This window comes from Saccopteryx bilineata, chromosome 3 (assembly GCF_036850765.1).
Source record: "Saccopteryx bilineata isolate mSacBil1 chromosome 3, mSacBil1_pri_phased_curated, whole genome shotgun sequence".
In the NCBI taxonomy this organism is placed as follows: Eukaryota; Metazoa; Chordata; class Mammalia; order Chiroptera; family Emballonuridae; genus Saccopteryx; species Saccopteryx bilineata.
This window is the reverse complement of record NC_089492.1, coordinates 84,294,350-84,309,432: the sequence shown is the minus strand read 5'-3', so window position 1 is coordinate 84,309,432 and position 15,083 is coordinate 84,294,350. Positions and strand designations below refer to the sequence as shown.

Here is a 15,083-nt window from a genome sequence, read left to right as displayed (position 1 = left end):
TTTCCTTTTCATCTTGAAGATTAAAAAGAAAATTAAACTCTGTGATAGGCGAACCAAAACTTTTTTAGAGGAAGTAGCATTAGGATTATAAGTAGATTTGTAAAAATGTAATTTTTAACAAGTGTAAGAGAATATAGAAATACTAATGTAAACATTAAGTTCATAATAAACAATATGAGACTCTTAATTTGTTTACCATCTCTTACTAGCTAAAATCTTCCTAGAGTCGTCTTTGTCAGTAATTTGAAGCTGACACTTTTTGTTTCATTTTGGTTTGTCGCAAATGTATACATATCCATAATAAGAGGTGTTTCCATGTCTGGACTAACATTGAAAAATTCAGTGACTTTCTAGTTTTGTTTTTAATGTTCACTCATTCCTCCCAGATTCCACTGAGGTCTCGGGAACGTTAGTGACTTGGATGACTGAGAAGGAAAACACTGGAGATCTTGAGCTAATTTGAGTAGCTGTTTCTCAGACCTCACCATCAATGCACAGCTGTATCAAGAGGGTCTTCCAGCGATGGCTTCATCCTGTTCACTGCCCCCCACCCCACCTGGCCTGTAGCTCAGAGCCTTTCCCTGACCCAGGCAGTGCTGGCCTGCAGTCCTCTTGGGCCTGAACCTTTCCTTCTCATTCATCTTTTTTCAGGTTTTTATTGCAAAAGCCTTTTTCTTGCTCTGTCATCTATTTTACCTCTTCTTTTTCTTCCCTACATATCAGTTTCTTCTTTTAAAGATTATTTCCAATAAGAATAACTTCTAATTTACATTTAATGGAATCAAGATTCTTGCAGTTGCCAAAAAGATGCATTAGTTTGTGTAGTCACGTGTTCATGTGCTGGGACCGCTGGTGGAAGGGATCGTGGTGGGCCGGGAAAAGTCTGAAGGTCCCTGTCCTGCTGAAACGCCACCCTATGTGCCCTCCTTGCTTCCTAATTGTATGGAACTTCCTAGTGTTAAAAGTCAAAGGTACTTTGTAATCAACTGGCAAAATATTTGTCAGCACTGATTTTTTCATTTCTATCTTTTTGTCTGAAATAAAGTATTTTAAAGTTTTAAGGGGAAGAACCACATTTTTTATATATTTTTTTATTTTTTATTTTTTTGAGAGAGAGAGACAGGAAGGGAGAGAGATGAGAAGCATCAATTGGTAGTTGCAGCACCTTAGTTGTTCATTGATTGTTCCTCATACATGTGTTGACTGGGGGACTCCAGCTGAGCCAGTGACCCCTTGCACAAGCCAGTGACCTTGGTCTCAAGCCAGTGACTTTAGGCTTCAAGCCAGGAACCTTGAGATCATGTTGATGATCTTGTGCTTAATCAATCCAGCAACCTCGGGGTTTCAAATCTAGGACCTCAGTGTCCTAGGTTGACACTATATCCACTGCGCCACTGCGGGTCAGGACTGTACACTTTTTTTCACTTCATGTAAAGTGGGGGACAGAATGCAGTTATTTGGGGGAGAGAGATGAAATTTTGGGTGCCTTTTGGCTTCACCCTACTCATAATGCCCAGTGTCTCCCTCACCCCTCAGCCTCTGACTGGTAGGCAGGGCTTGGATAAGGCCCACTCACTGGGCTGTGCACCTCTAATTCTCCTGTATTCACTCTCCTTCTGGAATAAAGTTTGAAGCGGGGACCTAGGTGTTCAGGTTAGAGTTAGGGATGTCTGGCACTGCCTTTTCCTCCATTTTTCTTTTCCTTTTGGAGCTGGAAAGGTATTTTGTGAGTTATGAAAAATGAAAAGAGAATTCATTCATTTGAAATATTATTGAGAATTTCTTTTGTTTACATTACATGACTTTTTTTCTAGACTGTTCTCTAATTTTCTGTGTCCACATGGGATGTAATTTTATCAGTGTTTCCCATGCAGTGGAAACTTGCTATATATTTGTTTAAAAGAGAGAAATAAGGTAAGACAGAGAAATGCAGTATAGCCAGGGAAAAGGTGTGATGGAGGGAGCACTGTGATGGGCATTGGGATACTTAGATTCTAGTCTCACCCATCTTATATTGATAACTACCTCTGTGACTTGGTCAAATAACTACTCTGAGCTTTAGTTTTCTCTTCTATAAGAAGGTTGTTAAATGATGTCTAAGATTGTTTGCCCCTCACGTTGGAGTTTTTTCAACTATCACTATGCCTTGTGTGTGCCCAGCACTGTTAAGAAATGCTAGAAATGTGGTAGACAGCCAGACAGCTGTAGTTCCTGTTCTCATTGATCTTTTATAATCAGGTGTGGCTGGGTGCTTCCCCGCTGCATGACAGGAATAGTGGTCATTTGAAGGATATCAGTGATCTAGTCTTGCCTTGTGTCTGATTTGGGCAGGACCTTCACATGTCATTTAAATGCTTTGTTCTTTTATTTTCTCATCTCTGAAATGTAAATAGTAAGACCTAACCTATTCACCTTATACGGTTATTTTAAGACTCAGATAAAATAATGTATGTGGAAATGCATTTGAATATAGGAGTATGTATAGTGTAATATTTTATTTGGCAATAAAATGTCCTACATAATTCATTATAACTTGGTTGGGAGAGTCCTAAGTTAACTTGTTCAGTACTTGAAAAATAGAAAATGTATTTGTTTTTCTTCTCTTCACAGAAAAAGATAATGCTAAATATGTTTTTAGACACAATGATGGCCGACCCGCCTCCCCAGTGCCTTGTCTGGCTACCTCTCATGCACAGGCTTGCCCATGTTGAGAATGGTAAGCAGACCTTGTATCATTCAGTGCTTTATGCTAGAGGAAGCATATGAATCGAGAGTATGTGTAATATCCATGGCTTCTTTTTTCCTTCCGTTTATGAAAATCATAGACAAAAAAAATAGGATATATTAAATATCAACTACTAAAACTGTAATTATTTTTGAATCATTTGCAGGAAAGTAGCTCAGATAGAATTTCGTACTGCGTTTCACACATCTTCAGTTGTTTCCTTTACTGTTTAACCTTGAATTATTCTCAGAATCCCTCCTAGTACCTTCTTAGTTTTTTCTGCTGTTGCTATCTGTTTATCTCCCTGTTCAAGATGTTGAGTTTGTTCAGGGGAGGGCTGTGGTTTTTCGGTGTGACCTGCCTCCTCTCCGGGCTCTGGCCTGTCTCTTCGCCCACACACAGAACAGTGCTAGCTGAAAGGCACTGAAAAGCAGAGCCCTCCTGTTTCCTTTTGTAGGAATGAAAACACTTCTGTACTTTATTTTCTCCCCCTCATATCCATACATTTTATTCTTTTGAACTGTGGTAGTGCATAAGTACCTGAGATTTGGGATTCAGGATTATTTTTTTTAAAGGCCTACAATCTCTTGACCAGAGTGAAATAGCTTTAAAAATTACTTTAAACATTTTATTTATTGCCTGACTTGTGGTGGCGCAGTGGATAAAACATCGACCTGGAATGCTGAGGTCTCTGGTTTGAAACCCTGGGCTTGCCCAGTCAAGGCACATATAAAAAGCAACTACTGAGTTGATAGTTTCCGCTCCTTCCCCCACCCCCATTCTCTCTCTCCTCTCTCTAAAATCAATAAATAAAAATCTTAAAAATATATTTTTTATTTATCGATTTTGAGGGGGGGCAGTGAGAAGTATCAACTCATAGTTGCTTTACTTTAGTCATTCATTGCTTGCTGTTGCTTGTCATATGTGCCTTGACTGGGCAAGCCCAGGGTTTTGAACTGGTGACCTCAGTGTTCCAGGTCGATGCCTATCCACTGTGCCACCACAGGCCACACCAAAAATAGCTAAAAATTTTAATAGGCTTTTTGGATAGAAATTTATACTGTTAAATTATCACAGTATTATCAGTTCTTTGGAAGGCAATACTTTTAAAGCCTTAAGTGTTTTGGTTGTTTCATAGCTGATTCATTTTTATAAAATAATTTTGTATCTGCTATACCAGATAGAATCTCATTTGTCATGATGTATTATTATTCATATGAACATTTTATTGTGACTTTGTATTTATTGATTATATTCTTATGTGGTTGATATTTTTCTTAGAGACAGAAATATTATGAAATTATGGGACTACCTAGAGAATAAAATGTTACTTATCACACTAACATTTATCTACATATCTTAATGTTTATGATGGGAAACAAAATAAATTATGGTATTTTTAGTTTTTTGCTGTTGTTGTTTGGACCCTTTATTTCTTATGAAATTCATCACTTGAGTTGTATCGAAGTTCTATTCCTAAGGACAGCTATTTATTTGCTTAAGCAAAAGTTGCACTTTTTATACTAGTTTACTAATTCAAGTGTATAGTATATCAGAAGATAACTACCATATGATGCATTCTTCCAAAAAGGATGCTTTACCAAAACCTGACCTTATTTGTAATTGACCCAGCATACTCGTTCTTTCCTCGTTCTGGTTCTCTGCGTTTTCTACCTGGTCACCCATTCACTGACTAATGTAATCACTGGTTGGCTCCTGGCTGGCGTATAAGAGAGGGAAAATCATGTAGACATATATGTTCAACCAAAATTATCATAATATATTTGACTATTTAATATTAATATACATGTCATATAATTTTTTTTTTTTTTTTTCATTTTTCTGAAGCTGGAAACAGGGAGAGACAGCCAGACAGACTCCCGCATGCGCCCAACCGGGATCCACCCGGCACGCCCACCAGGGGCGACGCTCTGCCCACCAGGGGGCGATGCTCTGCCCATCCTGGGGGTCGCCATGTTGCGACCAGAGCCACTCTAGCGCCTGGGGCAGAGGCCACAGAGCCATCCCCAGCGCCCGGGCCATCTTTGCTCCAACGGAGCCTCGGCTGCGGGAGGGGAAGAGAGAGACAGAGAGGGAAAGCGCGGCGGAGGGGTGGAGAAGCAAATGGGCGCTTCTCCTGTGTGCCCTGGCCGGAATCGAACCCGGGTCCTCCGCACGCTAGGCCGACGCTCTACCGCTGAGCCAACCGGCCAGGGCCCATGTCATATAATATTAACCCAAAATAATGATATGGGATTATAAGTATTGGCTGCACTGCTGTTGACTGGATTGATGTTAGCTACAGATTAATTTGGGAGTATGTTGTCTGGCAGAACTCTGCTAGGTTGTATAGTTTTAGTTTGGAACATAGACTCTTAGCATTTTCATGATTCCTTAGAAACTTTTTGATGGCAAAAGATTGAATTTCTTAGAGGCAGTAAGTATGTCCTTTGGATTTCTTATTTCTATTTTACTTTTCTTTTTGTCTTTAGTGATCTTGTTATATTGTTTTCTCACCTAGTGCTCAATTATTAGTTTTTTTGGACTTTTTTTGGAAGCAGGACTAAAAATCCTTAAAATTGAGATAAGGTAGGCTTTGTGTATAAAGTGCTAGAAAGAGTCATTTAGGTGAAAATTTGACTACTGTATACTTCTTTCCTGTTGACTTTTCATTTCTTCTATTCAGAATTGACTTGCCAGAGGAACAATTATGCTACCAACATTTTTTTTTAAATTTAAGTGAGAAGAGGGGAGATAAAGAGACAGACTCCCACATGTGCTCAACTGGGATCTACCCGGCAACCCCTATCTGGGGCCAGTGCTCTGCCCATCTGGGGCTGATGCTCACAACTGAGCAATGTTTAGTGCCTGAGGCGGAGGCTTCAGAGGCTCCACAGAGCATCCTCAGTGCCCAGGGCCAACACAATTGAATCAGTCAAGCTATGCCTGCAGAAGGAGAAGAGGGAGAAAATGGGAGGGGGGCAGAGACACAGATGGTTGCTTCTCCTGTATGCCCTGACCAGGTATTGAACCTGAGACATTCACATGCCAGGCCAATGCTCTACCACTGAACCAACTGGCCAGGGCCTAGACTCCCAACATTTAAAAGTATAAATAACAGTCTGTAATATATAGTTGTGTGTTGCCCACTTCCCACTCAGTGAACTAGACTTTCAGGCTGTAAGAGAAGCCTAGTAATCTCTGTGAATCTGGACTGCCACCTGACAGTTTTTCGTAAGGTAAGAAGCCCAGGGAGGTAGAGAAAAGAGCTGCAGATCACCGAGTTTCCCTTCCTCCAAATCACTGTTCCTTCATTATTTTTATGCTGCTACTTAGAGCTCTTAACCACACCTACTATTTTGATATGTCTAGCCTTATTTTTTACCAGTTATCTTTTGTGCCCAGGTATTTGGTAATATTTAATTCAGCCAATATTTGCAGGTAATCAGTCCAAGGTACTGAGTAAAACACCATTTGCAGGTAACAGTGATACATAGTACATTGTCTTGGCTTCCATGGATTTTACGTTAGTGGAGGAAACAAAAATACATACAACTAGCAGTGGTTTATATCTTTAAAAAGTCATAGGTTTGGAAAAGAAATTTTGGAGTGAAGATTCCTCTTTCCTCCTTATTGTATATTTATCTAATTTTGAGAAACATGAGTTTCATTTTAAAGGAAGAAATTGGCTATTTTCTAAGGTGGTTGAAAAAATATTTTCATACTGTCTTTTTCCTTTATTCTAATAAATGGCTGGTTAAATTAACTAACTAGGAGACAACTTGGAATCTTCAGTTCTAATTTTATTTTTACCTTTGCTCTTTTATGTTTGATTTGGTTTTCCACTGTATTGACTTTATTGTTCAAATGAAAATGATTTTTTTCTCCCTCTTGTCCCATCCCTTCCCCGCTGCCCTCTTCCCCTGACTCCTCCCCCGATTCCTCCCCTCCGGCAAGTCTTCCATCCTGTGGAGTGCTCCTATTGCCGGTGCGAGAGTATGATGGGTTTCCGGTACCGATGCCAGCAGTGCCACAATTACCAGCTCTGCCAAAATTGCTTTTGGCGTGGCCATGCCAGTGGCCCTCACAGCAACCAACACCAGATGAAGGAGCATTCCTCTTGGGTAACTGCTTTGTGTTTCAGTCTGTGTCCCCAGCTGTTCCTCTGTTCCATCAGTAACAGCACTTGGGCCTGTTTCCGGGTAGATGCGGGTTTGTTTATTTATTTGTTAATTTTTCTTCTTTTTCCAAGTGAGAGGAAGGGATATAGAGAGACAAACTCCTGCATGTACCCTGACTAGGATCTACCTGGCAATCCCTATCTGGGGCCAATGCTCTGTCCACCTGGGGCCATGCTCGCAACTGAGCTATTTTTAGCACCTGAGGTGGATGCTCCATGGAGCCATCCGCAGTGCCCAGGGTGATACGCTCAAACCAATGGAGCCATGGCTGCAGGAGAGGAAGAGAGAGAGAGAGAGAGAGAGAGAGAGAGAGAGAAAGGGAGGGGTGGAGAAGCAGATGGTTGCTTCTTCTGTGTGTGCTGACTGAGAATCAAACCCAGGACATTCACACTCCAGGCTGATACTCTACCACTGAGCCAACTGGCCAGGGCCTATAGGATTTAAGTACGTATTGCAAAGAAAGCAGGTCGGGAAAATACTGTTTTTACCACTGCCACGTTGGTGTCCTTGCTTTCAGAAATAGTCTTTAAAGTAATAATATTTAGGTGGAGATTGAGGTCTGATTTTTGTGTGGTGTTTAGAAATCATGTAACAATAATTTTTGTCCTTCCCTTTAAATTTATTTCAAGTTTTTTAAATGCCATAGTTTTATTTCCAAAAAGTTGCTATGGCCGTGTTTGAAAACATTTTTCTCTAGTTTTATTTGTTTGTTGGTTTGTTTACTAAAGGATAGAAAATATATAGGGTTATTGGTATAATTTAGGATCTAGGTTGTTAAGCCTGGACATTCTACTGGACTTTAAGTATTAAGTTTAAAAAAAAAAAATTTTTTTCTAGTTAGAGGAAAAACATCCTATTCTGAGTCTAATAGGAAAAAAACATCCTATTCTGGGTCTTTCTTAAAACTCAACTAAGAAAATGCAATTAAGTTTACATCAGGAATTTGTTTGTTTGTTTGTTTTTTAAAGAACAAACTTCAACCCAATTGTATACTTCCTACATGTCTGACAATGTGTTAGAGATCTTTTTTTATTATTATTAGTTAGGTTTTCAGCTACCGTTAACCATATAACCATAAAATTTTGCTAAATTGAACATCCTATTCTGGGTCTTGTGTTTTAATTCCAATAGTTTTGGTTTGAGCAATTTTTTAAACAAAGGAAAAAATGAAATCAGGTTGTTTTCTTCTATTTTTCATTGACTGAAGAGAATTTATACATTTTCAAATTGTAACTTTTCTCCCTCCTGAAGTACCAGAATCCCACTGTATTCTTTGATTTGTTAATGTTTTTTCCACGGTATTTTGTTCAAAAGTCTCTACGCTGAGATATCTCTTTGCTCCATTTCCTTTAGTAATGACTGACTTCCTGGGATGTTGCTGATGAATAGTCTCATTCTAGATGTTTGGGCTAGGAGAGTGAGGATCTTCTTGTTCACCCTAGTTTGACCTTGCTCATTTAGCTGATGTATAACCCTTTGGAAATGGGAATTTTACATTTATTTAAAGACAAATGACTGTTTCAGTGTGGCTTTATGATTTACAAAGCAGGTTTTCATATGCTCTGTTGAATTTTCATTGAGCTATAATATATAAAGTATATAAAGTATGGAAATCACGAGTGAATTCTCATGTTTCTGCTTGAGCCTCACCGCACTTGTGTGAAGTGAGTCTTAGCCCTATTTGTTATTATTATTTGAGCTGTTATTTTTTTCTATTTTATTAATTCATTTTTGCTATAATTAATTAAAATTTCAAGAAAAACCAAGTATTATCAGCATATATAATTTTGAAGCTGATATAAATGTGTCCATTTTGAATTTTGATGAGTATGTATTATATGGTAGATGCATAGTGGTAAGGTCTTTTAGCAGTGAGTGTGTGTGTATGACTTGTTTTCAAGATTTAGATTCTGTATATGCAATGCCTTTGCTCTTTGAGAAAACTAAGGGGGAAGTTTTAGGCCAATGTAAGAAAAGTTTCTACCTTAAAAATTAGATGTGTGATTTGTTTAATATTAATTTCTTTAAATATTGGCTACTCTGTTTGCACTAGTATCTTGAATAAATGTTTCTGTATGTTCACAATGGATGAATTTGGTGTGCATTTAACCAACTCATATATGAATTTGTATTGTAGATTTATGTGTACTGTTGGTGCTTAGGTTTATTTTGATTTTTCCAAAAGTTTCTATTTAATGTTTTATCTAAGCTATGCAGTGTGATTCATTATTCTTTTAGTCATCAATCCATTCATTTGCCTTTATTATAGAAAAAATGCCATATGGTGTTCATATGCATGATTCATTCTGTCCATTCATTATTCATTCCAAAGGTATTTTTTTAGCACCTGCTCTGTGCCAGACATTGTAACAGGCGTGAGGGATACATCTATCAATAAACCAGACAAAGATTCCTACCCTTGTGCAGCTTAAATAATAAGGGGTATGAAAGAGACTGCTAGGGCCCACCAACATCACTATTTTCCTCTCTTTGTGGGGCACACATTCAGATCGCATTTCTCAGTCCCCCTGTATCCAGGAAGACCACATGAGTAGCTCTCACAAGTGGAATGTGAGCAGAGCGATATGTGCTGTCCCAGGACAAGACAGTTAAAGCTTGATGCCTCTTCTGTCCTGTCTGTGAAGAGAATGTCATTAGGACCCAAAGGACAATGAAAACAGAAAGTGGAAGGAAACCGGGTCCTTGAATAATGGGTTGGGAAGAATCTTGCCAACCTGTTTGACTTTGATGGGAGCAAGAGAGAAATATTAAGTGTTTCTCTACTTAAGCTTAACTTTGTGTTAAGCTACTAAGGTTTTAGTTTTTGCCACAGTAGTTGGTACCAGAGGGGAAGTGCTGTTAGAACAAAACCTTGAAATGTGTGTCATTGGCTTAGCAGTCAGGTGGTACACTTATGTGGACCCTGATATTGGAGGCGGGAGACAAACCCACGTGATGCAGTAGAGACCATATGGCAAATTTGTTATCTGTGATGACTTGGAAGGCGCACCTCATGCCAACTGAGCTCTATGTCAGATGTTGGACAGGATCAGAGGGTGAGTGTGTGTGTTAACTATGATTGATAAGGTGTTACAGGAAAGAGATGAGCTTATGAAAGAATTCACTGGTTTTCAAGCAGAATCTGAAAGGGAATAAAGAAAGTTCTGACCCTTGGGACAATAAGAAGAAAGATTGTATCTAGACCTTAGAGAGCAAGAGTTAAGAGTTGAAAAAGGCTTTGAGCAACAAAGACCTAGCAAACTTCCTCAGCTCAAAAATGTGGCTCAGTTAGTCCTGTGGCAAAGATCAGATTAAGGGTACAGGTTCTTGTTCTTGGCCACTCTATCAGAATCACCTTGGTCCTACCTATATCGCTTCTAATTTAATGGGTCTGGAGAACATGAAATGTGGACACAGGCAGGTTTTTTTAAGTGCCCCTAAGTGATTCTCTTGTGAAGCCAAAGTTGGAAACCACTGGCCCGTTGTTTCATGTGGCTTCCAGGTGGCATCTGTAAGTTGAAAGCAGGAGTCATGAAGGCAAAGACATAAATCAGGTTTGTGAATTAATCTAGGGAAGAACTCTGTGTGTCATTACCACACATGGAACTGACAGGAAACAAATCAGAGGCCTACTAAGTTTGGGGGGAATTATATCGGCAAGAACCCTGAGCCTGGACTGGGCAAGCGATGCACTATTTGTACTTAAAAAATACTTGAAGACCTAGAACTTGCTCTGTCAGGAGATGTGTTGTAAGGGTTAAATGCCCCCTTAGGATGGCATGCCCATACATAGCTGGATGAGATTTTGGATAAAGAAAAGTCTCCTGCTCCTGTTCCACCATGAATATTGGGTCTGGGGAGAGAGGGTGCAGATATTTTGTGTTTTTATCTTTTTTTCTTCTTCTTTTCCAAGTGAGAGGAGGGGAAATAGACAAACTCCCATATACACCCCATCTGGGATCCACCCAGTGACCCCCGTCTGGGGCCATACTCGCTATTTTTAGCACCTGAGGCAGAGGCTCCATGGAGCCATCCTCAGCACCGGGGCTGATGCGCTCAAGCCAGTTGAACTATGGCTGCAGGAGGGGAAGAGAGAGAGAGAGAGAGAGATAGAAGGGGGGAGGGGGAGGAGTGGAGAAGCAGATGATCACTTCTGTGTGCCCTGACTGGGAATTGAACATATGATGCATTTTTAGTTCATAGGTTGTATCCTAAAGAGTACATGTGGTCAGGTTTTCTTTAGGGGGATAGGAGGGGTATGAGTGTGTTTTATGTTTAGGAAAAGGGAACAAAAAAGATTTAATTGTTAAAAGTACTCACCAATGTCCAAGTACTTCTTTTTTTCCTGGACATATAGCTAGAATATATAGCCCATCCTCATTGCAGCCAGATGGAGCCATATGATTAGTTGTCACCAGTGGAATTTGTTTGGAAGTGATCCTTGTTACTTCTGGGTCAGGACAGTTAAAAGCAGTTGTAGATGAAAGCATCTTCTCTACCTTAACCCTTCCCGCTCCCTATATACATTGGCCAAATGGGAATATCTCCAAAGAAACTAGCAAATGCAGAAGCCCTAAATGAAAGAGGGCTGGATACCTGAATGGATGGGTCAGACCTCCCCTGCCAGTTCACACTGGACTCTCACATGAGCAATAAATTAGAAAGAGGAATCAGGAGTAGGGTAGGGAGAATCAGGTAGGCCTTGTTGAGAAAGTGAGAGTTGAGCAAAGTCATAGATGTCCACCAACAGATGTCTGGAAAAGAGCTGGAGTGTTAAAGCCCTAGGACAGGATTGAGTTCAGGGAACAGCAGGGAAGCCAAAGTGGGTGAGCAGGGGGAGCATTGTAGGAGAGGAGGTCAGGAAGGTAATTACTGAGGGCCTGTTGGCCATCGTGAGGACTTTGTCTTTTACTCTGAAGGACATGAGGAGTCTTTATAGGGTTTTCAGTAGAAAAATCACCTGACTTGATGTGTAGTTTAAAATGATTGATCTGGCCTCGCCTGTGGTGGCACAGTGGATAGGGCTTTGACCTGGAATGCGAAGGTTGCCGGTTTGAAATCCCGGGCTTGCCGAGTCGAGGCATATACAAGAAGAAACTACTATGAGTTGATACTTCCTGCTCCTTTCTCCTTTCTCTCTCCCTCTCTTTCCCTCTCTCTCCTCTCTCTCCTCTCTCCTCTTTCTTTCTTTTTTTTTTCTTTTTCTTTTTTTTTTTCTGAAGCTGGAAACGGGGAGAGACAGTCAGACAGACTCCCGCATGCGCCCGACCGGGATCCACCCGGCACGCCCACCAGGGGCGATGCTCTGCCCACCAGGGGGCGATGCTCTGCCCCTCCGGGGCATAGCTCTGCCACAACCAGAGCCACTCTAGCGCCTGGGGCAGAGGCCAAGGAGCCATCTCCAGCGCCCGGGACCATCTTTGCTCCAATGGAGCCTTGGCTGCGGGAGGGGAAGAGAGAGACAGAGAGGAAGGAGGGGGGGTGGAGAAGCAGATGGGCGCTTCCCCTGTGTGCCCTGGCCGGGAATCGAACCCGGGTCCCCCCACACTCCAGGCCGACGCTCTACCACTGAGCCAACCGGCCATGGCCCCTCTTTCTAAAAATCAATAAATAAAACCTTGAAAAATATTGATCTAGATGCCAGGTAAAGAGGAAACTGGAAGAAAAAGATAGTTGCCAAGAGACTGTTTAGGAGAAATGATTGCAATAATTAAAATAAGATAGGACAAATAAAAAAGGACTGAATTAGGATATATTTTATGAATCAGCCTAATGGGTTGAATATGGCTTGTAAGAAGAAAAGAGTCAGAGGAAACTAAGATTTTGTCCTAAACAATTAGGAGGTTGGAAATGTCATCAGCTGAGATGGGAAAGGCTATGCACGGCACGTGTTTAGGAAAAAAGGTTCAGTTTTGGAGATGTTGAATTTAGATGTATATTTGGAGTTGTTGAATAGGCCATTGTATATGAACCTGAACTTCAAGGAGATGTCTGAGGTAGAAATATTCATTTGGGAGCCATTTAAAGCCATGAGACTGGATGATACCACTAAGTGAGTGAGGGAGATAAGAGAAGATGAAAAAAACTGACCCCTGGAGCCCGCTGCCTATGTTGAGGGACCTGGGAGGAGAGGAAGATCCAGCACCCAGTGAAATGGAGTGGAAACCAGGAGAGTGGGCTGTTGTGGGCAACAGTGAAGAGAGTGTGTTGATGAGAAGGAAGTGATCGACTGTCCCATGCTGCTCATACTGAGGTCAGAAGCCTGAGACCTGCTCTTTGTCTAATAGTCAGTCTCTGTGGTGGGGACAGACACCTGATCATAGTGCATTCAGGAGGGAAAGGGAGAGAGATTGTGACTGCAAGTGTGGACAACTTTGTCAGTGAATATCTAACACTTTCTAATAGTAATTCTTATTTGGATTTTAGGAGACCCAATTAATCCCCCTTCAGTTGCTCCCATTCATGATTGCAGCCAAGAGTTAGGAAGATGGCAGCTTGTTTGAGAAAGTGGTTTTGATGGTGAGGAAACAGTTGAATTTGCTAGTAGCCCCTGAATTGAACATCCATCCCCCCAGCCGTAATGTGGGCCGTTCCAGCAGGGAGCAGAGCCTGGCGCTCACGGCTCCAGAGCAGGGGAATGTGTGTGCTCTGTGGCGTCTGCAGGTCGCAGGAAACCAGGGAGGGGAAGAGGCTGAGCCAGGCATGTTTATTCTCTAAACCCAACCCGTCTGACTGAGAGAGGAGTGAGGGCAGTGAGCAGGCATCCTGGTGGAGTCCTATGGAGAAGGTGACCTAGTTAATCCCACTTCCCTTCCTTCTTCCTTTCTTTTAATTATCGTAACATATACATAACCCTTAACCCTTTCTTGATATGCAAAGAGTCTGGACACAAAAACGACAATTCCCATTCTCTGCCCCCAGTGCCTTACATTCAGATCTCTGCTCACCCGGTCTTCACTGTACCAAGAGAGTGATCCCCGCTTGGTTACTCTGTGGCAGGAAGAGAAAGAGAGAGAGTGTTTATATGACATGTACAGGTACAGTTTGTTAGTCAAGTGCCTCAGTAGAGGTAGTTATGTAAGTCAGTTGGTGCTGTGAAAATTTCACCTTTCTTCCCAGCAGGTGGCACACTTCACCTTTGAAGAAAGTTACTTATCCTTTTCTTCAAAATAGACTATGAATGAAGAAGTATTTGGATTTATTTAACAATCTCTGTTAATATTCTTTTTTAAAAATAAATGTTAATGGGCAACTTATATACATCTACTGTACTTGTTTGGGTATTAGTGATATTAAACCATTTCCTTTAAGGAATCAGAGCAAATTGTGTTGTTATAGACCAGTGGTAGTCAACCTGGTCCCTACTGCCCACTAGTGGGCATTCCAGCTTTCAAGGTGGGCAATAGTGGAGCAACCAAAGTATAAATAAAAAGATACATTTAACTATATAGTAAGTTGTTTTATAAAGATTTATTCACCAAACAGTGAAAATCTGACATAAAGCACTTGGTAAATAATTATTATTATATGCTTTAACTTGCTGTAACTCTGCTTTATAAATTTTATAAAGTAAAGTTACTTCCCTACTTTATAAATCACCATTACTGTGGAACTGGTGGGCGGTTAGAAAATTTTACTACTAACAGAGATACAAAAGTGGGCGGTAGGTATAAAAAGATTGAATACCCCTGTTATAGACCAAGAACAATTAAAATTGTTGACTTATCTTTTTGCTAGAAAACTCTTAGAACAAACATCTTTGTGACCTTGGAGTATATGGTACCTTCCTAGACATGATACTAAAAGCACAAGCAACAGAAGAAAAGCAGATAAATTGAACTTCATCAAAATTTAAAACTTTGATGCTTCAAAAGATACCATCAAAAAAGTAAAAAGCCCACTGAAAAGGAGAAACTTTTTAAATCATATCTTTGATAAGTGACTTGTACCCAGTTATCAAGAACTCTTATAACTCAGCAACAGCAAAAAACAGCAAATAAACCAATTTAACCATGGGCAGAGGAAAAGTAGAATGTTGGTTACCAGGAGCTGTTTGAGGAGGAAAGAAGGAGAATTGTTTAATCATTATCAAGTTTCAGATTGACAAGATGAAAAAGTTCAGATCTGCTTTGCAACACTGTGAATAAAGTTAGCACTATTAAATTGTACATTTTAAA

The 15,083-nt window shown here is 40.5% G+C and overlaps 1 protein-coding gene across 13 annotated transcripts in view; it reads left to right on the top strand.

Moving 5' to 3' along the window:
* DTNB (dystrobrevin beta) overlaps positions 1-15,083 on the top strand; it is a 194,158-nt gene that overhangs the window by 68,809 nt on the left and 110,266 nt on the right. For all 13 annotated transcript variants that reach the window (XM_066266618.1, XM_066266615.1, XM_066266610.1 and 10 more), the window contains 2 exons: positions 2,611-2,716; positions 6,683-6,849. In XM_066266618.1, coding sequence (XP_066122715.1) covers positions 2,611-2,716; positions 6,683-6,849 — 273 coding nt within the window. The remainder of the gene's footprint in view (positions 1-2,610; positions 2,717-6,682; positions 6,850-15,083) is intronic.